Genomic DNA, 26,775 nt, shown 5'->3' with positions numbered 1-26,775 from the left:
TAGGAAACACATGTTTTCTATCTCTGGCCACCCACATTTTTACAATTATACTTTTGAAAATTTGGGGTGATTTAATTTTTCTAAATGTGATCATAGGCTTTGCCATTATTCTCTTATTCACAGCAGGAGGAAGAAAATTCAGAGTATCTGTTACAGATGCTAACAAAGGCAGATTTGGGGAGATTCTGGGAGAGGAAACAGCACCAGCAAGGGCCCAGTAGAGTGGAAGAGGTGTTCAGATAAGAGGAAGTTTATTCCCCTTCTCAAACTCTGGAACCCAAGGAGCATGGCACAAAATGCGGACAAATGAAGTTTGGGAGAAATGTTATGAAAACCCTTGAATACAGTGGTAATTTTGTATTTTATCCTATAGATCAGGGGTTTTCAAGCCACGTTAGCAAGAGAATTTTGTTTTGTTTTGTTTTGTTTTGTTTTGTTTTGTTTTGTTTTGTTTTAAGTAGATTCCACGCTGAACCCAATGCAAGGCTTGAACTCAAGATCCTGAGATCAAGACCTGCGCTGAGATCAAGAGTCTGACACCCAACTGACTGAGCCAGCCAGGCGTCCCAAGTGAATTTTGTTGAAGTAGAATTTAATTTGCCTGGGAACTCTACACTGCAACCACCCACCAACTCATTTTTACTCTATGGCCCAAGTGCTCTTTTTATTTATTTTATTTTATTTTTTATTTTTATTTTATTTTTTTTAGAGAGGGGAAGAGGTGGGGAAGGGCGAGGGAGAGGGAGAAAGAGAATCTTAAGCAGGCTCCATGCCCAGCATGGAGTTCAATCTTATAACCCTGAGATCATGACCTGAGCCAAAATCAAGAGTCAGATACTTAACAGACTAAGCCACCTGGGCACCCCCAAGTGCTCTTTTTATTTTTTTTTAAGATTGTATTTACTTATTTGAGAGAGAACACAAGCAGGGGAAGGGTCATAGGGAGAAGCAGACTCCCCACTGAGCAGGGAGCCTGTTGTGGGGCTCGATCCCAGAACCCTGGGATCAGGACTTGAGCTGAAGACAGATGCTTAACTGACTGAGCCACCCAGGCATCCCTCAAGTGCTCTTTTTAAAAGAGCAAATCTGATTATCTCATTTCTTAGGATGCACTTGTCAAAGAGATCTTACCAAGCTTGGTGTAAAATGCCATCTCCCTGCAGACTCGGGGTTATGTAGCCCTGTGCACCTCCCCAGCTCATCTCACACCATCTCCCTGGCTTAACCACTGGTCAGTTCTGCAGTGAGCCATGACCCTCCCACATCAAGGATCTTTAAAGGATGTCCTCTCCTTTGTTTCTCTCTCCCACTTGCCCTAGTGAGCTCCTACTCTTTCCAATCTAAGCCTTCTTTTCTGAGGGGAGTCTTTCCTGGCTTGGTCAGGACCCCCTGTGTTATACTCTCCCATATCCTGGGGACTTCTCTGTTCAGCACTTAATCACGGTCATGTTAAATGATTAGCTGCGGATTTAGCTGTCTGGTGCTTTCTCCCCACTATGCTGTCAACTTTGAGAATGGGAAGTGGCCCCATCTGACTTGTCCCTGGCCAGTGTCTGGCTACTAAGCAGGGGGAAGACAAATGGGGGAGGAGGCCACTTTAGTAGGAAAGAAGATGAAGCGTTTAATTGAAGCAAGAATGCCAAACCTGGGCTACTTCCCACAAGTCCTTCTCCTCACCATCCACAGGGGTCTCTGAGGCTCTTCTTGGTGGGGAACACTCTGAAGTGGTAGATAATGGGATGCTCTGACTAACAAAAGGCTTTGTAATTTGGCTTTGGAATGCATGTTCTCAGGAGAGTTCTCTTGGCCTGAGGAAACTTTCTGCTTGATGGTCAACAGAATGGATCAATGATCAAAGTAGTTTTGCAGAAACAAGAAGCATATTTCATTCATTTATTTCAACATCTCATCTCTCTTGGGTAAGGAAAGACTATAAAAGACATCTGTAGGCTGGTCTGAATTTTATTCTTTTGTGCAAGACTGGGTTTAGAGTAGATGTTTCTTTGGAAAGTAATCTTGGCCTAGGCCCACACCATCGAGAAAACTGCCTCCATATTCTGTAGAGTCATGCACACATTGGCCCCTGCCTGGGTCTGCAGTCATGGGACACAGGGCAGATCATGTGACCCTAACACTCCTTTAGCATGCTTAGCTGTAATGGAGCCAAGGGATCCCTTTCTCTGTGAAATAGGGCCAATCAAAGTAAAAATTACCTTTTGATTGAGTAGCGTTGCTGAAGAAAATCAATAGAAAGGGCTCGAAATCCACTGGTACCATTTCATTGCTAAGTGTTGTAGACTTCACATTACAGGAACGCTGGGTTTCAGGGTTCAATGTCTGTGAGGCCAGCTGAAAATACACAGCAGAGTGGGTTAAAGGAGACGGAGCTGTCTGTGCAGCCCTAGATTAAAGGGAAAATGTGTGCTGGCCAGAAGTAATTTTTCAACCTCCAAATATTCTTTCCAGATTCTAAGATCCTGTGTTTGACATGTTTAAGAGAGAGATATAACAGCTGAAATTGTCTTTGTTCAGAATGTAGGAGACAGTTTCGTCTAGACTTTCAGGAAAGATAGAGAATGACATTTTCAGAGCAAATCAAAATACATTTTCAAATTCTTTTTTTCCCCTTCAGGAAGAGGACTTGACATGCTTTTCTGATTTGAATTTGGTGGGTCTATAAATGACTTCAGTCATTTGATACAAAACTATAATAAAATGAGCCATTGAGAAAAGTTACTGAAAATGCCATTAGTTCACTTTTTTACCTTAACAATAATATTAGCACCACCACAGACAGCACAACAACTAATATTTATTGAGTGGTTTCTAAGTATTGACATACATGTTTTTTTATTTAGTTCTCAGAGCAATCCCATGAGGTATGCATTATTATGAATGCCAGTTTTCCAAAGAACAAACTGAGGCACAGAGAGTGAGGGGTGACTCGCCCGAAGCCGCACAGCCTTAGGCAGCCAGGCCAGGATCCGACGTCCCTCGAACCTTCTCTCCTCACCGCTGCACTTGTGTCTTCTTTCCCAACAGGGCCAGCATCGTACAGAAACGCGTCATTTATTTCCAAGATGAGGGCTCTCTGACCAAGAAACTTTGTGAACAAGGTAAGGACTGCAGGTGGAGGAGGAGCCAGAGAAATGGAAGGGGGCTCATTCAGTCCAGCCACCCAGTGGCAGGACTTCGGTGATTGGGCTTTCTGAGCTTCTCCAGGTTCTGCTCCCTCACATAGCACTGATTTTTAATCTGGCTGTGTGCAGTGGATAATTGGATCCACATTAAGCTCTAATTACTCAGCTTTGATTCCCTGGGTAGGAGATAATGTACCTTATATTGGTGTCGTCTTATTTTTGTGAAACAGTGATTATTCTAAAGAAGTTCCTTGGAATAATTCACAGGACTTAATTAAGAAATGCACAATTGTGTACCTTTAAGATGTCTTTAATCGTTCTCTGGAATAATCACCGGCAGAACTTGTGAGGCACCTGGGCAACATGGGGGGATTTTCTCCAAGAAAGACAAGCGGGAGGTGGGATTGCCGAGGGAGCATTGACCTTATGAGTTTGCCACATTCAAGGACGTGGCCCTTAGGTTTGCAGGCTTATTGATGCCCTCTCCTTGGGTTGAAGGCACTCTAACAAAGCTCATGGAGATCAAGTAGACTGGCAGATCAGAGAAGAGGCTGGGATTCAGATCCAGCCTGGGTTTGAATCCTCACTCTGCCCTTCCCAGCCCTGTGACTTAATATATATTTAAAATAGTACCGCGCCTCCTTGGCACATAGTAAATGCTATATATATATATGTAATATATATATGTGTGTGTGTTAGCTATTGTTATCTGTATCCAAAAGCTTGTTTATTAATCCATCATAAAAAAATTAGGACTTTTAACATCTGAATGTGTTTACAAGTCATTAGAGAACTAAATAAAAATAGAAAATGTTCTACAATTATATATCTTAACTGTCTAATGTCTATTCATTTTTGCAGAATTTTTATTTGCATTTAGAGCAGTTAGCATTTTGAGAGAAATAATCTCCAATTCTAGTAAATCATAAGCTACTAAGAGAAAGAAAGTTTCATATGGGTCTTCTGGGAAAATAGTAATAATAGCTAATATTTTTCAAGCGCTTGTATATGCCAGGCACTCTTCTAAGCACTTCACGTGCCTAGCTCATGTGCTCTGCGTAACAGCCCTATATGGTAAAGACTGTTAGATCATCCCTATTTTATAGGTGAAACGTCTGAGACATGGAAAGTTTTTAAAATCTCACTTAGCATCATACAGCTGGTGGTCGAGAACAGGGTTTGGACCTAGGAGCCAGTGTTCTTAACCACTGCCTTTCTGTTGAAGGGACTACATTTCAGTGCGTTGTACCAAAGCATAGCTCCCTCTGGATGAGTGAGAGCAGAAACTAGGTTCTATGTGGAAGATGGCTTGGAAAGCATGAAAAGAGCAGAGGGAGAGAATTGGATGCCTGCATTAGGGTTATACGTGTCATAGGGGCCAGAGAGCTAGAACCTGGGGGCCAGGTGCCTAGTCAGCTTCCAGGTGGACATGACCACACATGGCTTTGGGGGCCTTCCTTTTTGTATTTAATTACTCAGCCTTTTTGCTAGCGCAGAACATCTTGACTATTGAGGCTCTTTGTTCCTAAAGTACGGTCCCCTTCCTGCCCTCTCTCCATGAGATGACATGCAGGTCCATGAGGTAGAGTCAGAGTGTTCTGGATCACACATTTATAAGCCACCTCTAGACCTACACCCATAGATGGCTAATCACAGCCACTGTGGTCTGGTTTTGTTAGTTTGACATTCAGAGGACAGTCTTATTTCCCAGATTTGAGGGTTCTTAGGAAACACTTTGCTGTCACCCCCGCATACGGACAGCAATCATTAACTAAAGTGCACCTGCCAGAGCCTCAGCCCTGATGTTGTGTGAAGCTAGACAAATATGCTGAATTCTGCAGACGCGGTGTCAAATGGCATGCAAGTCTGTATTGGTTATCACTTCTGAAGCGGAGATCCTATCAGAATGACTAAACATGCCTATGTATAAGAAGATCGTTTTCCAACAGCAACTTTGTGGGCAAAAAAAGGTCCTGCAGGCCCTGGGCTGAAGGATCATTACGTGCAGTTTTAGACCATCCCCAGAGACAGCAGACCCATGAGGAAATCCCACAATTAGCAAAGCAGATCACCTTAAGAAAGTCTTTAATTTGTAAGCAGAGAGCAAAAGGATTTCTCTTAAATGTGTATGCCTACTTAATTATCTCTAGCTCTTCCATTAAGGTCTTTACATTCTCAGCTTCCTTGGTGAGTCAGATCAAATCTATCAAGGAAGGGGAGAAAGAAACTAGTATCGAGTGTTTTTTCTCAGTTGAAGCTGTGCATCCATAGGGGAAAAATTAACAACTGCAAAGATAAAAGGCAATGGCAATCATTATTTTTTTTTAAAGAAACATAAAACATTAAGTTACTTACAATTAGGAACAGAGAGACATAAAATATTCAAAAAGGTGACCTATACGAAACACATACATGCCCATGTTTACTTGAATACCACGTCACAAACGATGAGTGAGAGAGATAGAGAAGGAACGCAGAGAAGGAAGGAAAATGTGGGAAAGAAGGAATAAGGAGCAAAGGAAGACTAAGGGGAGAGCTGAAAAGGAAGAAGCTAATGGATGGAGAGTAGAAATGAGAGAGGGGGCAGCTGGGGGATCAGCACGGCCGGAAGTCCCCCATATTGGGCAGGCCCCGCTGCGGTTAGCAGAAGAGGGGTGAGTTACCTCTCGTCATCATCACCCTTTAAAAACCTGGTTCCTTTTCAATAGGCTTTTCCTCAAACAGAACAGTAGGTCTGTTTTTAGTTTCAAACTTAGAGCCTTATTTTTTAAATGGAAGCTAATTTTCCTTTGGAATTCCAAAAGGTTTACTGTAAGTGTATTCCCCTGAACTCCTGACTATGTCTTTAAGTTTACTATCCATATCTGAAAGCCCTTTTGAGAAGGTAAAGCTACCAATTTGCCTTATTTTGGTTTTTTGAGAGATTGCTCTGTCATCAAATGGCACCTGGGAGCTACAATTGAAACCCCTCCATGTATCTCTTAGCTTGGAATCCCTTTTTCAAAACTAATTTAGTTCTTTTATAACATAGTTGATCATAATAATAATAATGGAAATGTAAAAGGAAAAAAATCTTTAAGAGTTCCTAATTTACGCTACCTTTCCTGAAATATATTCAATAGGGCTTGTCCCTTAACTATCAAAGTGGCTTACACAGGAATGGTACCTGGGTTTCATGTGCATTAAGCAACGGAGAGCCTGCTCCTAAGCACAGACAATGCGCGGGCCTCTTCCAAGTGTAGAGAAAAAAAATAGCCAAACAATAATTTCTATTTTGGGTGGTTTCAGACCTCTTCTTTGGTGCTGTTTAGAAACCCTGGAGCTATATAGGGAAGCCATATTTTAAATGCACCAGGCTTCACTTGAAAAAGCATAGAGAAATACACACACAAAAATTACTCTCATTGGTGTTTATGCAGACCTATCCAGCAGAAGGTCCTTCCTGGAGTGATACAGCACAAAGATTAAGAACCTGGACTCTGGACTCAAAAAGGCCTGAGTTCCAGTTCTGCCTGCAAACCTACTAACCCCGTGACCTTGCACTGGTTACCTAATTGCCTCAGTTTACTGATCTGCAAAATGGCGTTAACTAAAGTACTTACCTCCTACGGTTGCTAGGATTAAATGAGACAGTGCATGGAAAGAGATCAGCACCTACAAGGACTCTATACAATGTTGTTATTATTACCATATTTCATACTTTTGCTCCATCCTAGAGTGCAGAATTCACTTCTTCTATCCATCACTGATTTTGCATGTTCAGACCAAAGGTACCCAGTGAATTCCACAAGGAAGACTTTTAAATGCTCTTCCTGACACTCAAAAAGATTTTTATACTGTCACTGCTCTTTATATAATATTTAAGAATAAATGTCCAACTTGCAAAAAAAAAAAAAAAAAAAGAACCTTTATGTTAATACCACTGGAGAAACCAAAGAAAAAGCAGCTGAAGCAAGTTGCATTTGTAAGCCTTTGTTTGGTCTTGCAGGAAGCAGAACAGACTGAAAGCAACAATGCAGTTAGGGATGTGAGCTTGACAATCGGAAATACTGAATTTATTCATGTAATCTCTCTTTCCCCACTTATCAGCTATTCACAGATAAAAATGGGGACAGAGAGGGAATCTTGTTAAGTTTTTCCTGGCTGCTGCTGTGCTCAGAAGTAAACCTGAACTTACCAACATCGTCCTAAACCCTCACCCCTCCCAAGTCTCTGAAAGCTTGATAAGAAGGGATGTGACTATATATGCATTTTTTACGATAGTTTTCGGCAGTCCTTTATGTCTGTCTACTTGTTCTCACTGCTCCTCTGCAAAGCTGTTCCTTCTGGTCCTGGCAATTCAGCCCCAGAGAACATTTCTTAGAGAAAACACACACATGCATATTCCTCTTAAAATTTAGTGGGAAAGTCCTATTGTGGGAAAAAAGGATAACAGTAAATTTTATCCCTGGTTTCCTAAATATTCAGCCTTATTGGTCTCACAGGTCTCCTCACATTGTTAGAGCAAAAAGTTCTGAGTCTTTTTTATTTGCAGAATATAATTACCATACTTAGAGTTATATAAAAATCCTTTATAGCCCAAGTACTGACCTGGTTCTGGGTGTTGTTAGTCGATGAAAACTGCACGTCATCTTCTTTTCCCAAGCCTTAAGGATAGGATAAGACCAAGAGGGTGCTGCCTTATAAGTGACCCACATTTGTTTCCTAACTTAGTGATTTCCCTGACTGTTTCAGATTCCATGTTTGACGGGGTGACTGACAAACCAATCTTAGACTGCTGTGCCTGTGGAACTGCCAAGTACAGACTCACATTTTATGGGAATTGGTCCGAGAAGACGCACCCAAAGGATTACCCTCGTGAGTAGAGTAGACACCTCGTGGATTGGGGGAAGGCGTGCAGTGAAGTTGTCTGGTTGTGGGGTAAACCAGCCGAAGTGTGTCAGGTCTATTGGCTTTTACCAGCTGACTCATGAAATACACATTCCCAGAAAGTGAATTCATCAAGATTAGCAGATATAATACTGGTATGCTTTGAGCTTTCGTTGCATAGCATTGTTCTAATCTGTGATTTAAAAAAATATTTCGAAGGTCATGCTGCTTATCTTCAGGTCAAGCATTTGGTAACCTCAGTGCCCCTAAAGAGGCTCTATCCATGAATTGCACAATAGATCTGTCTGTGCTGGAAATAGCTGGCAAGAAGGACCTGCTCTTGACTCCACAGATTAAGGTCAACAAACATTCAACATCCTCAGTCATAATGCTGGTAATCTATCTGCACACCCTTTCCCTACGGATTCCAGATACCACCTTACAATCCTTCATGACACCATGCTCCAGATAGCTAATACCAATCCATGGGAGTTGTTAAGAGGCCCCAAACTTGCTATTTTGGAGAAGATCCTACCTTAATCAGGACCCTACCAACTCCCTTTTATCATATGATCATCTCAACAAATACCTAGCATGTGCCAGGCACCATGCTAAGCTCTAGCAATATAATAGTGAACAAAAAAAGACACAACCCATATTCTCATACAACTCAGAGATTTGTGGGGAGACAGGCACTTACTGAATAATCACACACAAAAATGTGAAAATTCTAATGATGAGTAGTGGACCTACCGTGTGCCAAGCATTTGTACATATGTTATGTCATTTAATCCTCAGAATAACCTGTGTTTGTGGATGAGCTCACTGAATATCAGAGAGATGTCATGATTTGCCCCTAGTCAGATGTAAGTTAATAGTGGATCCAAGATTTGAAAAGGGATTTGTCAGGCTCCTTGGACTGCCTTTAAGACCCAGTGACGCTCATTCTCTCTAACTGTGGGTGGCAGGCTGTTGGTGTGGGGCACTGAGCACGATTTTTCTGTTCGTTGTCTGTTTTATTCTTATTCATTTCACTTTTGAGTTGCCACAGCTGGGAAAGACAAGTGGAACTGGGAGAAAGAGATTAAAAAGAGGGATTTGGGTCAGCCCCCAAAAAAGGGGGAGCAAAGGGTATGTAGTTGGGACTTAAGAAGACCTGGTCCAGACCAGAGCCTCCATAGTCCCCAGGCAGCCCACCCAGCAGGGACTTGGCAGATCAAGATTATTTAATTTTACCCACATGTAATCAAGACTTGGGATCTTAGAAGCTTCTTCCTAGTTCATTCTTCTCACTCTGGGATTCAGCTTGATCTGCTTCAGCTGGTGTGGGAGACCTGTGTGAACAAAGTTGGACTCTCTTCCTGGGGAGGAAGAAACCACTTGGAACAAGGATGATGGAAAAAAATTTCCTCCAGTGCCTGCAGTCCACTAACCCAGAGGAAATAAAATGTTAGGGGCCCATTACTCATCTTTCGTAATCCTAAGGAGCTTCTTGTGCTGTTCTGTTCTGACACTGTTATTCCCCAGAATTTGGGGAAAAAAAAAAAAAAAGTACAGACCATTGTTTCTGGGTCTTTGGGCCAAATCAAGTACAAATCTATTCAGAATTTCTGTGGAGTTGTTGGGAGTTTCTTAATAAAACAGACATGTGCTCTAGATCCCCCAGGATTGTTCCTTTGTCAGATGTCAGTGTATCTTATTTTGGGGTTGGAAAAATCTGGTCACTATGTACAGAGGAGCGTTTATCACATCGGACTGTAATTATTTCTTAAGGAGTCTTTCTTCTCTATCAGGCAGAGCAGTCCTCCAGACCAAAAGCCATGACACGCTCATCTTTCATTCTTAGTGCCTTGGAAGTGCCTGGTGCCTTCCCAAGTATTAGGTACTGATTGTTGAATTCAGAGTAGCATTCGCTGAGACCTGGGAAGCAGACTTCTAGCTCCCATCTAGTCACCATGGCCAATACTGATGAGGAATTGTAGGCCAGACCTTCCTTAGAGGGAAAGGGGTCAGAGGATTGGAGCCAATGGGAAGGACACAGAGAGGGTCTAAGAAGGACTTTGAAAATTCGATGCTGGCAGAAGTGATTTCTACTAATCTTAAGTAATAGATGACTTTCCTTTTGCTGCTCCAGGGATGATCTTGTCTTGATAACCAACCCTTGCCATGAAGCCCAATTAAGTCATGATGCTTCCCAACCATAGTGCAAACTGATAAATGTCAGGTCCCTCTCCCCTTTATTATTGCTCATCCCAAATACCACTTTGTCCACAAGGATCTCAGAGCAGCAATTCTCAAGCTTTTTAATTTCAAGATGCTTAAAAATTATTGAGAACTGAAACATCCTTTTGCTTATATGAGTTGTGTCTATCAAAATTCAACATATCAAAAATTAAAACAGAAGTTTTAAAATATTACTTATTAATTAACTTAAAAAGTAACATATAATGAATTAGCAATAATAAACCCATTACATGTTAACATATTTTATGAAAATAATTATATTGTCTAAAACAAAAGAAATTTAGTGAAAGAGCATCGTTTTACATTTTTGCAAATCTCTTTAATATCTGACTTAATTAGAAGACACCTAGATTTTCCTATTTGCTTCTGCATTCAACCTGTTGTGGTATGTTTTTTTGGTTGAAGTATATAAAGAAATTCTATCTCACACAGATATGTAACTGGAAAAAGGAAGAATATTTTAATAACTTTTTCATTAATTACAGATAATCTTCTTTGATACTATACCAGAACTCTACAAAGGGTAGTTTTTTTTTTTAAGATTTTATTTATTTATTTGAGAGAGAGAGAGAGCAGAGAGCACAAACAGACAGAGGGAGAGGGAGAAGCAGGCTCCCCACTGGGCAGGGAACTGATGCGGGGCTCCATCCCAGGACCCTGGGATCATGACCTGAACTGAAGGCAGATGCTTAACTGACCGAGCCACCAAGGCATCCCCAAAGGGTAGTTCCTTAAAGGATAATTACAGTGTAGAACATGAAACCATAGCATTAAACGTGTACTCTGTTACATTAAAATGCATTGCTTTACTTTGCACTTTGAATGAATCTTTTACAAATAAATGATTTTGTGACATCATACATTGGTCATTTGGAACATACTGGTTTACCAAGTTACGCACATGGTCCAGATGTTGAGACATCAAAAATCACATTCATTAATATTGCTTCCATTCTCATCAGAAACATGTTTAAGCATTAGAAAGCTACCGGATTCAGGGCGCCTGGGTGGCTCAGTTGGTTAAGCGACTGCCTTCGGCTCAGGTCATGATCCTGGAGTCCCGGGATCGAGTCCCACATCGGGCTACCTGCTCAGCAGGGAGTCTGCTTCTCCCTCTCCCGCTCCCCCCTCTTGTGCTCTTTCTCTCTCTCACTCTCTCTCTCAAATAAATAAATAAAATCTTTAAAAAAAAAGAAAGCTACCAGATTCATAGTGACAGATACAAGTTTTCCAAAATTCTAAGTTTTGCTTGAAAGTTTGAATTTCGTCATTGGCAACACATCCTGTCTGTTGTTTTCCTCGAAATGACAAGCTCACTTCATTTTTGAGAAAACGTCTACCACATTCTCCAGTCGGAATAGCCATAATTTGTCTGTCATTGGTTCTTTCAAGTAAAAATGACGTTTATGAAAATAAGTGTCCAGTCCAGCTTGCAAGAGCATTTACTCAAGACAATCATCGCCTCTGAGTACATACAGAAGTGTTTCGTGCATGTTCCCCAGTTAGTCACACAGAATGGGAGAAAAATGTGTACTCAGACGTGCAGAGACTAACACATAACGTTAGTAATTTTTATTGTTTCATCAAAAACATTCTAAAGTGAAGCTGACTCTGCATTGTTTCCTGCGGCTCCTGGCAGTGACCGCTGACAGCCTTCGAGGCCACTGCTTGGATGGGCGCTAAGTGACAGCGGGCTCACGCTTTAGCACCATCAGGGTGAGGGCCAACATGTGGCAAATGTCTCAGTATTATTGTGAAAATAGTTGTCACCTCACAGACCCCCTGCAAGGGCCTCAGGGTCCCCAGAGGTCTGTAGACCACACTTGGAGAACTTCTGCCGTAGGTTAGGATAGCGCCCTAAGGTGTCTGTCCTTCAGTTCTCTTTGGGTGACTTGCCCTGGAGAATTCGTATTGGGCTCTACAAGAGGATTGGGCAACGCCCTTGTGCCTTCAGTCCTTGCTTGTGGGGGCCACATCGACAGGTGGCTCTTCTCAACCACTGTACAAGATGGTTGGTCCCAAATGCTGTTTCTGGGGTTCCCTTTCTTGGAGAACAGAGGACTCTGCATCCACGACAGCCCCCTCCCTGGGAGAGGCTAGGTGTGTTGAAATCAGGAAGACCAGGTGATGGCCCAGGCTGACATCCCCTCGCCATTGTAATGCCATAAACCTCTGCTGCCCATCTGGAAGTAGTGAAATCCTTTTAAAACACCCCCAACTGGGCAGTTTCGAAATCCATTTTAAGGCTGGGTCTTGCAAGTTTTACCTCCTAATTTTATAAGTGAAAAAAACCTGAAGCACAAAGTTAAGGGCTCAGATCATATAGCCAGAGAGTTTCAGAAACAAAATCAAAGCTCAGATCTCTTGATTCCCTTTTGCCTTCTTCTGGGCGCTGTCACAAGGCCGTCTTCTCTCCTCTGCAGTGAAATTCAATGTCTCATACACAAAGCATCTTTTAAGCATCTGCTGTACCCATGTGGACTCAGCCGATACTAAATTCTGAACAGCTTTGCCCCACTGTACAAAGACCTCCCCTCTAGAGATCCTAACTTAGAAGTCAGAAAGAGAAAGTCTGGATTCACTGAGCCTGAACAGAGTTCCAGAACCCTGAAGTGTTAGGAGAAGTGCAAGCAAGCCCCCCAGTGTCTGTCCTCGGCAGTCTTCAGTGTCCAGAAGCCGTCCAGGAGCTTGTGTCCTTTACAGGACATGGTGGTCAGGCAGGGTCACCTCAGAGGGATGTCCCAGGGTTTGGAGACAGGCCCTGTCTTCGCCAGGGGATTGGGAGTTACCTAACATGCTGAGTCACTTTGCTCACTTGCTCTGAACACAGCTCCTAGGTTTGTTTGTTTGTTTAAGATTTTATTTATTCATTTGAGAGAGAGAGCGAGCACGAGGCAGGGGGAGCGGGGGCAGAGGGAGAGGGAGAAGCAGACTCCCCGCTGAGCAGGGATCGCAGGACCTGGAGATCATGACCTGAACCGAAGGCAAACGCTTAACCATCTGAGTCACCCAGGCGCCCCAGGCTCCTAGGTTTTTGACAAATGCCTCCACCCTGTAGAGATTCTGTAATGTCCCTTGACGATGTAAACTGCACAACACTCCCCATTTTTGATATGGTATCAGTTTTAACACTGTTTAACAAATACGTATTGATGAAAAGAACATTTTTCCAGGAGCCAATTATTTTTGTTTCATCTGATGACACATTGCCTAAAATATAAACATGGCCACTGGGAAATACACTCTGCAGAATCAAAGTTACTTTTACAATGAAACTCAGCCATCTTTTCCATTGGGTCATGTTATTTAAAAATTATTAGTTATTAAATCTAATCACATAAAAGACCACCACTCTAACCCTTGGCAACAACTCTCATTTCTTCATATGTTCATCCACATAGAGAGTTGCACATTTGGAAACATTGCATCCTACTTCATGCCTTTGGTTTTGTTTCCATAGTCATAATTTGTTACATCACCTTGCTCTAAAATGCTTATCTAACTGTTCTTTTATTGAACATCTAGGTGATGTCAGGTCTTTTGCTAACATAGAAAAGCACTACAACAAAAAAGCTTTTTTTTTAAAGATTTGTTTATTTGAGAGAGAGAGAGCAGGGGGAGGGGGTGAGAGAATCCTCAAGCAGACTCCCCACTGAGCATGGAGCCTGACAACGGGGCTTGATCCCAGGACCCTGACATCATGACCTGAGCCAAAATCAAGAGTTGGCCACTTAACCGACTGAGCCACCTGGGTGCCCCACAATAAAAAAAACTTTGCAGTAAAGTCTTCTTCCACCCTTTGTCCTTCCTTTGAATCATTTCCTTGAAATAATTTCCCAAGAGCAAGACAGCCCGATCAAAGGATACGCACTTTTTATGGGCTCTTAAGACATTTTGCCAGATTCTTCTCCAAAATATTTGTATCAATTCAGCATGTTACCAATAATGAATAAATAGATCTCTTTCTCCTAGCCTCCTCAGCATTTAACTTAACATTTTCTGTTTGAGTTTTGCCAATTAACGGTTATAAAAAATTAACTCATTATTTTAAATTGTCATTGGTTTAATGACTAACATATTTGAATCTTTTTTTGTGCTTATTGTGTTTGCCTTTAAAACCCCTATGGCATTGACAGGAATCAAGTCTGATTTTGCTCATTATCTCCTCAGGGCCTAGCTCATTGTCTGGCACATTGAAAGCCTCTAAATAAATAATGTGGAATGAATGAATGAGAAGCAGTTACAAAATGAGCAAGGAAAAGGGTGGAGGGAGATGAACAATGAGAAGCCACTGAAGAGGTTGGGGCAGGAGAAAGAGGACCTTATATGGCTGCTAAGTGGGGAGCAGATTGGATGGTGCTTGCAGTTAATTGGGAAGGTAGGTGAGGAGGATATTACAGTGATGGTGCTAGCTCGGACTAAGACAGTGGATGTGGTGATGGGGTGAATGGATGGACTGGAGATATCTTTCAGAGATATATTCTGTCATGGATTGGATGCAGAGGAGTGACAGAGAAAAGCATGAGCTGACAAGTACTCTTGCTTCTTAAAATATTCCTCAATATTATTGTCTCTCTATTTTTGCAAGTGATCATGAAATCATTTTATCAAATTCTGTAAAGGATCCTGTCAGAATTTTAAATGGGATTGCATTAAATCCCTAAATTACTTTTGGAAGAATTGTTAGCTGTATAATATTTAGCTTGCTCACTTTCTTTCCATTTGTGATAAGACAATATGTGGGTTTCCGCAGCCCAGTGCCTAGAACAGTCATGAGTCACAGGTGGACATAGGCCTCTTCTCTCCCTCTAACTTCAGAAACAAAATGAAACATTCAACAAACAATAATCCCACTCCTTCCCACCATCACAGGGCAATCCCTCTCCAGGCTGAGTAATTGTGCCCATCAGCGCCCCCTAGTGGTGCCACCACCAGGCTGTGTATGAATAGAGATGTCACCGGGAATTAGAGTTTGGTACCAAGTACATGCGTCACAATACACAGTTTTAGTGAAAGACGGATTAAAAGAGAAAGGATTTCCCCCTTTTTCTCCCTCTCTTCTCTCCATCTCTCTGGGAAGTCTTGCGGCAACAACTCTCTGTGTTATGCACCGGGATGGGGAAGGAGAGTCAGTTAATCTGGTCTTCCAGTTAAACATGGCAGGTTGAATGCAAACATTAATTTCTGATCTTTCCTCCAACCGCATAAAGATAGCACTAGATGAATAAAAAATAAACTCACAAAGACAAGAAAAAAGGAAAGAAGACCACACCCTACCAGAGATATTGGCAAAATCTGGGGAGCTGGAGAGGTGGCAACTCTCAGCAGAGCAAAGAAGGAAGAATCCTCTGTACCTGTAGAGAGGGGGAGTGCGTAAGAGCCAAGCCAACTGCTTGCACAGAACACAGGAATAGCCTCAGGAACCAGGCGTTCAGCACAATGGATGAAAAAAGCCTACCATCGTGAAACTTTAGAGTAATGGGGGTAGGGGGACAACCCAAAAAGCATCCAGAAAAACAGGCAACAAAGAATCAGACCTTTTTAGAACAACACAAGAGCTACACCACAGTGGAGCAATGTCAAATTTCAAACTCGTGGTTCTAAATTCTGAGGGGGGACCCTTTTTGCTCAGCCTGGAGACCAGACAAAGACAGAGCAGTTCTGTTTTGTCTCCATGTGCTAGTTGGGCTTCTTTGTAGATGGCTTTTTCATGGAAGTTTCTTTATTTTGTTTTGGTGAAGAGAGTATGTAATAGAACATTTCTGCTTTTGTGTATTTACAGAATTTGCTTTGTTTGGTTTTTCATGACCTCATATCTGTTTACTCGAGAAAGCCTTTTTCCCTTATTCCACGCAGGTGCTGAGGGATATGTTATTTACTTTATGGCACACGAGCATCCTTGGTCCATTCGGGGCCCCTCTAGCTTTATTTGCTTTTTGTTACATTCCATGTACCCCACATAGGACGACTGTCATATTCTAATCTTTCTGCCATCTTGTTTTATATTTGCTGATTGTAATTTCTTTTTGTTTTTTTTTTTTAACCACTTCTATTCTTTCCATTGCCTGCATTAAGTTTTCTTCTGCTGGTTTAGACATTATTTGATTCATGTTGTTGTTCTTGTGGTGGTTGCCTCTAATTTAAAACACATACTTAGGTTGATTTATCTGTATTGATTTCATAAACATTTCAATATTGGTCTTCCTCTGAACAAAACAAGAACGTTAGCGTGTTCTCAGATTCCTTTGTTGTCTACCACCCCTCGACCCAAATACACACTCATGTTGGTTATTTTCGAGGAGAGTCTTTGATCTCCCGTGTATTTCCGTGTCTCTGGTAGTTCCACGGGTCTGTGTTTCTGAAGTTTCCGGGGTTGAACTCAGAGGAGTGAGGCGTGAGTGCTAATTCACCATCTCATCAGGAACCAACAATAAACTTGCAGTGTTTTGCAAGTGTTCAATCCTTTTAATTCTTGGCAGTATCTATACTTACTGCTATGATGGTAAGTTTAATTATGTTTATTCAGGCTCTATTACTTGATCATTTCTTCTTGATTTTTCATGTTCTGATAATGGGGTACTAACACCTTGATCTAAAACTGTGTACTTATCATTTCTCCTTGATCTTTAACAGATTGTTTTCCATTTGTCACTATGTCTTTGGAACCTATAGCATCATATCATTATATCATCGTGATTAACTCTGACTTTCAACATCGCATAATTAACATAATTAGCTGGCTTTAATAACTTTTGCCTTAAATTCAATCGTGTCTGAAAACTCACCTGCTTTTTCTTCCCTTTAATTAATTTCCCTTTTAAGTGTTTTCTTAAATTTATTTTTTCTTATTTTTAGACTGTCTATGACTTTTAAAGATTTTCCAGTAACTATTGCATTCATCCAATTGGAAGGGCTTTTGTGTTTTTCTTCCTTTTTTTTTGTTTCAGTTTTTTTATTTGTTCTGTTTTGTTTTGTTTCTCAACGTGATTATTTAAACTTACACTTACTTTAACCTCAGTCCTATGCAGTTTATGTTCTGCCATTCTACTTTTTACCTCTCTGTTGTTATTGTTAATTTGTTTTCTTGTTTCTAGATTTTCTTTGGTATTACATAGGCAACGAGCATGTATTTGGTTTTGGTTTTGCTTATTTTTATTTCGTTTGGCAACAATCTTCTTTTAAGTCAATTAGCTATCAATTTAAAACATACAACAAGGTTTTACTTCTATTTTATCAGTATACTCCTATATTATTAGCATAGCATCTTTTGATTCACTCTTATGAGAAACCTTTGCTGGTTTTTGTTTTTCTCAACCCTTTTCTTACTTCCATTCTCCATTGACTTCACTTACTACTCAGTTCATTTCTTTTTATCTACTTTTATTTTAACAATTCTCCTCATTCCCAACTCCCATCAATTCTCTGTTATTGTTCTTATTTACTTACCTCCTCAATAAAGATGTACTGATTCAGGATTTTTTACTATTTTTAACAACATCATTTTTTTTCAGGTCTTTTTAAGATCAGATTTCTTTTTGAAATAAACTTGGAATCCAACACTTGCCCATTAGTGGGTGATTGAACTTCTTAAGACTGAAATTCTGTGTGAGTCTTTGCATTTGGCTAGCAACTCAACTGGGTAAAAGCCCAAATTATACAGTTTTTTACTCTGACTATGGTTTATCCATGGTTTTCCATTACAGTGAAAAAAAAAAAAAAAAAAACCTAGTCCTTATTCACTTATGATTTATATTCCTTTACACGAAATCTATAACCTAGCTCCGCACAGAGTGCTTTCTTCTTCTTCTGCAGTTAAAATATTTGATGACACCCGCTATTCTAAATGAGATCTTCAATAGGGCTTTATGTATACCTTCAGCTATTTTATTAGTGGTGACATTATTCTTCGAGGTCATTTTTTTTTTTTTCTAATCTTTGATTTGTTGTTGTTGTTCTTTATTGTTTGTCCAGTCATTCCACAGATCTATTCAGAGCATCTCCTGTGTGCTGGCAGCGTGTCAGTTCATTCCTGTTTATTCCTTCTGTTTCCTCAGGAACTCCGTGCTTGGCCAGGATGCTCTGTTCCCCAGACCCATCTTCTTTCGCATCTTTTCCTATCTCTCTCTGTACTCTGCATGTTTTCCCCTAGTTCATTTCTCTTTCTCTGGTAAGTTTCCTATAGCATCCGGTCCCACATTGGACTCGTGTTCTCATTGTTGGCGCCTACCCACTCCTTCCTCCCATAATGAGTTCTCCTGAAATAGGTATATTTTAAAAATACATCGCAACTCTTCTCTAACTTCTGTTTTTATTTTTGTTTCATTCCATGGCTTATTGCTTCCCCCTCACACCTCATACTGCACCCAGCTTCTTAATTCAGAGTTCTTCTCTCATTCTGCCAAACATTTTTAATAGTTCAAAATCATTTCTCCCCCTTTTACTCATTTTTTCCTCATGTGATGATTATGACTGCTATCTCTGAAACCTTTGCCTCAGGGGTGCCTGGGTGGCTCAGTCGTTAAGCGTCTGCCTTCGGCTCAGGTCATGATCCCAGGGTCCTGGGATCGAGCCCCGCATCGGGCTCCCTGCTCAGCAAGAAGCCTTCTTCTCCCTCTCCTGCTCCCGCTGCTTGTGTTCCCTCTCTCGCTGTGTCTCTCTCTGCCAAATAAATAAATAAAATCTTAAAAAAAAAAAATGAAACCTTTGCCTCAGACGATTTCATTGGCATTTAAATAGGACTTGAAATTGGAAGGTTCCAGCCTCTCGTGCTGCCTCCCTCCTGGAGGTCCACAAACTAGTTCTCAAGCATACCCTTTCTTAAATAAGATATGCCTTCGCTGGACTGACCATTTAGTATGATATATAAAGTATTACTGTCCTTGTATCTATCAAGGTAAAGTCTCATTACCACCAGTAGGGGTAAATTAATTTATTGATGACTTATTTGCCATTTACTCCTGCCGGCTGGCAGTTCAAAGAGCACATGGTTAGTGCATCTCATTCATGCAGCTTAAACGGCCACCTGTTTGGAACTGATTTGAGGAGGAAGAAGTATTGGATTCCTTGGCAAGTCATGGATTAGTTATTATGTAAGTTCTAATGCCACCAGTTCCCCTGGCAAAATGGATGTGATTAACATTTAAGTATGACACCAGCCCATGCATTTTTCCTGCAGTATTTCCTTCAAACTTGTTTGCCAGAACCTGGGCAGCGACTCCAAGAAACGCATACTTTAATAATAAAGACTTGATTTTCCCTTTGCATGAGAATATCCTAAACTCCAAAAAGTCTTTATGAAACTGAAGGAGAGGGAATGTACAAAGTCCATTAAACCACAGCATTATGTATGGTTACCCAGGAATTTGCACACAAAACTCAGCTATAGCTAATGGCATTTATGCACTTAAGTTTTCCAAACAAGGAGCTGAAAGATCTACCCTCAAGAATTGTTTCTGCTGAGAAAGGGCAACTATTTATAATCATGAGTGGAGTTTCTGCAAAGGTCTGTGCCAGGCACTACAGTCCTGGCAGACGGCCCTCCCCAGTTTGCAAGAACTCTCCTGTTCGGGGCTGGAAGTGAAGCATGAGTACAAAGAAATACTTGCAGCATTTTCCTAGCCTCAGTTAAATTTCAGAGTGAAAGAACAAACACATAACAGGACAAAGGATATAGGAAATCACAGCACAAGCAGCCCTGCCTTATTTTTAGTAAAAAGGATTAGTAAGGGCGACCCTGCAGTAAAGCGGATTGCCTGGGATCAGGGAGTAGGATGGTTGTAATCTCTTTACTAGAACACTGAGTTGATTGATTAAATTAAAAGTTATGAGTCAAATGCCCCCCAGAACATCTTGGAACCTTTCAGTCTCTGCGTATTCATGTGATCCTAATGACCTTCCATTGGAAGGGAAAAGAGTGTGCTACCTGTAGGGAACCCATGAAGAAAGGCTAGGGAGCAAGCTAAACCTTTTCACAACTGCCAGCAAGAGTTTAATTAAACTCTCTCTAACATAATCAGCTTGGTTCAATTTAAGAGCAATGCGTGCCATGTTTTCCCTGCACATGGAGCGTCCCAGGGTCCTGCAGCTCAAGTGGAAAGAACAATGAAAAGCAGAAGGCTTTCTCTTCACATCTGGCTCATCGAAATGGGGCTAAGAGGCTTTCTGGAGGCTTTTGCTGACTGGGACAGTTAGTGTTTACAGATGTGAGTGGCTTTCAGTCATTGAATGCAAATTGCGTTTGCTTTGTTGTGCACACCCTGGGAAAACCAAGAGGAAGAAGAGGAATAATGTTCCTTTATCCGCCCACCCACATTGAGATTCAGGGCACAGTCTTTTCAGGTTTATCGGGTCCCTAAGCAACCTTTGAAGAGAGCTGTCCATCTGTCCGGCTGTCCCTCCTGCAGCAGACATGGATTCTTTTGGCTTTGCTTTTCAAGTCTCTGGTTCCATCTTGGGTCCATTGACTGAATTTTTAGGTAAACATTTCTGGCCTGCAGACCTGAGTGGTTCCCCAGCTCCTGGGCTAATTCTGCCTCCCTCTTAAACTTTGATCTGTATTCTGAAGGCGAGCTCGTCAGAAAAGAAAGTGAAAGAGGGCTTGCTTTTAATGTGAAGACTAAAAGCCAGAAAAATAAGCTAAAGCAGGAGGTGGGAGAGAGCAGTTTCTTGCGGGAATAGTGAACCTCAGCACCAAATATCAGAACAATGTGAGAGCCTTTTGAAAGAGCATTTCTGTGGTGAGAGAAACTATAAGTCTGGTTTCTCTTGCCCCCAAAATTGGCCAGTGGTGAGTGCTCTGCTAAAAATCAATGTAAACCGCATAGAGTCTGAACCATCGTGGACTTGGAAGTCAGATCCCACTTGGAGTCTTGCATCTGACACTCATTTACAGAGCCTTATGAAAATTGCTGTACCTCTCTGTGCCTCAGTTGGCTTGTTTGTAAAGCATGGATAATCAAAGCACCTACCTCATGAAACTATTTCGAAAATGGGCCAGGGCTCAAATCTAAGCACCTCTGTTCACTGGCTGTAGGACCTTGGAAGATACACCAGCTGACCTTTTGAGCTCTGATTTTATGTAGTAAGACCAAAATCTACATCACTGGATTATTCTAGGGGTAGGTTCTGGTTCCATCTTGGGTCCATTGACTGAATTTTTAGGTAAACATTTCTGGCCTGCAGACCTGAGTGGTTCCCCAGCTCCTGGGCTAATTCTGCCTCCCTCTTAAACTTTGATCTGTATTCTGAGGGCAAGCTCGTCAGAAAAGAAAGTGCATAAAACCTATTCTTAAAATAGGCTTGGTATATAGTGGAAGTTCACAAAGTGTTAGTCATTTTCAGTTTTGAATGAGATAACTCCTAAGTGGTTTTTTTTGTTTTTTGTTGTTGTTGTTTTGGTTTTCTGTGGGTTTTTTGTTTTGTTTTGGTTTGGTTTGCTTAATACCAGATACACAGCAAGTTCTGTCTTAACTGTGGCTATAATGTGCTTATTTCTAACCTTGTCATTATTCCCACCCACATTCTCAGCCTTTAAATAAGGATTTAGCTCTGATCTCATGTTGAAATCTTGGACAAACCTTCTCATCTGGTTGGCTTTCATCAGCTGGTGAGAATTTCCTAAAGTATCCACCTGGCTCCTAAATTTTCTCCATGTCCCAGTGGAGACAGGGCTGAGTTCCAGGTACATTTTATCATCCCTAACCTTACGAATACCCGATACGATGAAGATGAATAGCCCCAAATTTAAAATGCAAAGATACTTTACAAAAGATCTCATACTGTGGATAGCCCAACCAGCAGTGAGGAAATAGAGTTTGCATTTGTGACAGTTTTCCCCACTCAGAAAGGAATTTAGTAACAAATACAACATACATTTCACAATCAGCCAGGCAAACACATGGAGCTAGTCAGCTAATCTTGATTACAAGTTAGTATTTACTGACTTGTATTTTTGTAAATAAGCTAAAGGAAGTAAATAGAGTTTGGATTTATATGTTCTGTGATTTCTGTTGAGCAAAATTGGTTTTACTTGGTTTCTCTCTCCTCTCCCCACCTCCCCCTATAAGCACATAAAAAATTCTTAGGTGGGATTTACCTCTAAGTATACAGGGACCTGAGCAGCACCCAACTAGAGAACAAGCAAAGCTGGGATAAGATAAGAAAACCACTTAGCTGTTGAGCACAAAGGCTCCTGGGGTCTGCACCATCCCCTGTAATGACATCAAGGAAATGTCACATCGGACAGAATCTAGACCCTCTCTAAAAATCTACCCTAGTTAAGTGCATCCACTTCCTTTAATCCATAAGATCTGGAAAAATCTCTCATATCCTCCTCAACCTTGGGGCAGGGAATTATAATTAGCGTCTTCATGGTACTATGTATATTAGAGATAACATTGGACAAACTTCCTATATGATCCTTTTCCTTACCTTCTATCTCCTGTGTCCTCTTTGCTTTTTCCCCACCTTCTATAATGGTTTTATGCTAGACCCCTGGAGGAAAGCATTGGAGTTGGTTGGGACCATCACCGTGTCCCCAGCTCCAACACAGTGTCTGATCTAGAGTTAGTGCTCAATACATGTTATTCAGTGGGCTTACTGCAAAAGTCTTCTTCATTAAAAAAATATATTTAGGGACACCTGGGTGGCTCAGATGGTTAAGCGTGTGCCTTCGGCTCAGGTCATGATCCTGGGGTCCTGGGATCGAGCCCCGCATCGGGCTCCCTGCTCAGTGGGGAGCCTGCTTCTTCCTCTCCCTCTGCCTGCCTCTCCCCCTGCTTGTGCTCTATCTCTCTGACAAATAAATAAATAAAATCTTTTAAAAATAAATAAATAAAATAAAAAATAAAAAATGTATTTACTCTAACTACTTAAGACAATCATAGGAAGGGAGAATGTATATGTTCTAAAAATCTTAATAAGGTTACTCAGAATCATATGCACAGAACGCTATTGAAGCTAACAGCGTTTATATGCTTAAAGTTTTCCAAACAATGAGTTGAAAATATACCCCGAAGAATTGTTTATGCCAAATAAGGCTGAGTATTCATGGTCATGACTGAAATTGCTGCATGTTTTCTGCCAGCCACTGCATTCCTGCCAAACATCCTCCCAATTTGCAAGGATTCTTGGGTTTCACGTTGGAAATAAAGCAGTAAAATGCCTCTTCAACCCAACTGACATGGGTCTTATTCTTCATTAGTACTTGCTTAGACTACCCTGAGTAGAGCAACCTCCTAACTCTCTGAAATGCTTATTTAGGTTGACAAAGTGATATGGATTTTCAACTGAAGAGCATGGAAACAAGTTAACAGAATTGTGATGTCAATTTGGGTTGTGAACACACACTTGGAAAGTGGCTCTTGCTACTTCCATGCCAGAGGCACCAACTGAGAGGTTGTCAGTCAGAGACTTCCATCAGCCAAAGGGAGAAATCAGCTCCCCATCCTGGTAGCTGATGCGCCCAAACTTGCAAGGGGGAGGGGGAGGGGAGGTGGGGAGGAAAAAAGCAAAAAACTGGCAGACCGAAGTCTTAGATTTGCTAATCACAGCTACTAGGGGGTATATGCTTGAAGAATAACTCACAACAAAGAGCAGTTACAGGCAAAAGCTCCTAGAAAGTGAGCCTGCTGAAGACCCTCAGCCCTGTTTTCAGATTCAGTGCAGCCCCCCAGCATTCCGGCACCAGTGAATTTCCAAAATTCCCAAGAATTTTGCAGGAGTTAAGCAACCCATCATTGTCCCAATTCTAACCAGTCTGTCACACCTAAAGGTAAAAAGTGTAGTCTCTGGAACCAAACTAAATCCTGCCTCCACCACTTACTGTCCATGAGATGGTAGGCACACCCCTTCATTAACCTCTCTGTGCCTCAGTTTTCTTATCCATAAAGTAGGAATGATAACAATGCTAACTTCACAGGACTCTTGTGAGCATGAAATGGATTAATGTGTGTAAAGAGCTTAGAAGAGCCTGGCATATATTAAGTGTTATATAATTGTTAGCTACTATTATAATTCATTTTGTGTGATCCACTTCTTGCCTTGAACTCCAGTTCTCATAATTGGATCTCAGTCTTTAGGCATTCATTGATTCCATAGATATTTAGGAACTGCCTACCATCTGGCTGACCTTGCCCTTAAGGTTGCCTTGTTCCCTAGTGAGACCTCTGTAGGCAATGAGGATGAGGTCCTTCCCTTGCTCCTGGAATTCTGCCTCTTAGAGCAGCCAGACCGGCCTGATGCCCAGTGTCCCTGGTCTCTTCTAAATATCGGGAGCTCCCACCACCAGTCTCTCTGTCTCATCTCTAAGCTCGCTGCCTGGTCTGGCCTTGACTCTGGCAGCACCCTTGAAATTTGTTCAAGCAATGAATAAATTATTCAACCCTTTATTTCCCTCCAAGGAAGAACTAGGAAGCCAGACCTTATCAAGTCAGAGGAATTCCTGCTGCCCCTTTATTGCAATAATTTAATCTCTAAGAAGTTAAAAAAAAACACCTAAGGAAACAGCCCTCTAATCATAAACGATCCCTCTTCATCAAGAGAAAACAGACTTTTCCTGCTTAGAATTGCACAAGCAGAACTCTTCCATTTCACCAGAGCTCCAGGGAATAATAGGCCACCAGCTGCCACCTTGGGCTGCAGGTTTCAAGAACTTGGAAAGGGAATTTTCCGTCCTGATTATTGCCTTTGCAGTGTTCTCAGCTGCCAGAACATGGTGGTGGGCGTGGGTATGAGCCAACTTTTGTGTTCCTAAATAATAAGGCTGAGATGCTGTCCTCCTTTGCTACAGAACCCTGGACACACAGGAAGCAGTCAACCCTGGACACCCATCTATCAACCAACTTTCCTATATTACCTACTATGTGCAGGCCTTTGAAAAATAAGTCACCTCTTTATGTATTTTTAAAAGCATCAGAAGGAAAGCTAATACTCAAGGCAAAACTAAGAAAGTTCTGATACTACCAAAGCAGAGGAGACTTGACCAAGGTCACGTGCCCCAGGAGGGGGAGATCCAGGATTTCATTACATGAGCCTGAGTTAAAAGGCTAATTTTTAGGCAGTGTTGAATTTACTGAGACCTGACCAGCCTAATCTCTTGCCCCTCTGTAACTTGTTGTTGTTGTTGTTGTTGTTGTTGTTGTTGTTTTGGCTCCACACCCATCTTATCTTCTCAGATGGCACACTGCTTATTGTGACCTCTGGGCCTTTGCACTGGCCGTTCTGTGTGTTTGCAACATTCCCTCCAGCCCCCACACCCTTCTTTTGTTCTGAGCTTAAACTCCACTGCCTTGGAAAGACTTCCAATTCCCCAGGCTGGATTAGCAGCCCTCCTCTTTTCTGCTCCAGCCTCGTGGTTATCCTATCTTGACACCTTCCATGCTGTGTTGCAATTGCCTGTTCACATGTCTGATCCCCCTAATGTCCTAAGACAGGGCAGGGCCATAGTCTGGTTTGGCTCAGAATCCCCAGGACCCAGGATTCAGAGCATAACACATGACCAGTAAATATTTGTTGAATTAAGAGGAAGCAAGCTCTCTCTCTACTAAGCTGCCTCCCTGACAGATCAAATCCCAAAATAAAGATACCAGCTTTGCAATTCCTGGCTAATGGCTCCATGCAGGCTGAGCTCCTGCCCAAAGCACCTGACCTCTGATCCTTAAAATGTTCTGAGGTAAGCTTTGAGCTCCCACCTCTACCTCTTACAAGCTCACAGCTCGTCCCTGTCATTTCCCTGTCACCATCCCCATTACATGAGAATTAAATTTTTCATTCCAATACAATGCAGCTCAAGCCTAGGGTAGACCAGAGTGAGCCTTGAGAGACAAGGAAAGAAAGCTAACACTGCTTCTACCTTCACATTTTCCTTTTTAAAAGCAAACTTTTAATAGAAGCATGCATACATACATACATACATACAGAAAAGTGGGTACATCCTAAGTGTACAGCTCACATTTTCCCATTCATTTGAACACATGCATATTAGCAATTCCAGAAGCCTCCTTTTGTCCCTTCCAGTCAGTGCTCCCCTACAAAGGGCAGCCACCATTGTGACTTCCATCATAGATCAAGTTTGCCTGTTTTTAAACTTTTTATAAGTGGAATTTTATAGCATGTACTCTTTTGTGTTTGGCTTCTTTTGTTCAGCTTTATAGTTTGTGAGATTCATCCATGTGACTGTGCATAATTTTGGTTTGTTCTTTCTCATAACTGTATAATATTTCACTGCATGAATATACCACATTTAATTCTTCCATCCTATAATGGATGAACATTTGGGTAGTTTCCAACATGGGGTTATTATGAATAGTGCTGTATAAACATTCATGTGCATGTGTTCTGGTAAATATATGTACACATTTCTGTTCTTTATATACTGGGAGTGGAATTGCTGGGTCATAAGATATGTAGCCCAGCTTTAGTAAAGATTGTTAAACAGTTTTCCACAGCTAGAGAAATCTGGTAATCTACATCCTTGCCAACACTTGACATTGTTGGTCTTTTCATTTTACCTACCTAGTATGTG

The 26,775-nt window shown here is 41.5% G+C and overlaps 1 protein-coding gene across 1 annotated transcript in view; it reads left to right on the top strand.

The window, feature by feature from the left end:
• SPON1 (spondin 1) overlaps nucleotides 1–26,775 on the top strand; it is a 250,264-nt gene that overhangs the window by 100,875 nt on the left and 122,614 nt on the right. The window contains exons 4-5 of the mRNA XM_032427131.1: nucleotides 3,043–3,116; nucleotides 7,875–7,997. Coding sequence (XP_032283022.1) covers nucleotides 3,043–3,116; nucleotides 7,875–7,997 — 197 coding nt within the window. The remainder of the gene's footprint in view (nucleotides 1–3,042; nucleotides 3,117–7,874; nucleotides 7,998–26,775) is intronic.

This window comes from Phoca vitulina, unplaced genomic scaffold, assembly GCF_004348235.1.
Source record: "Phoca vitulina isolate PV1807 unplaced genomic scaffold, GSC_HSeal_1.0 scaffold36, whole genome shotgun sequence".
Classification (NCBI taxonomy): Eukaryota; Metazoa; Chordata; class Mammalia; order Carnivora; family Phocidae; genus Phoca; species Phoca vitulina.
Note: the sequence above shows the minus strand (reverse complement) of the source record. Positions and strands in the feature narration are given on the sequence as shown.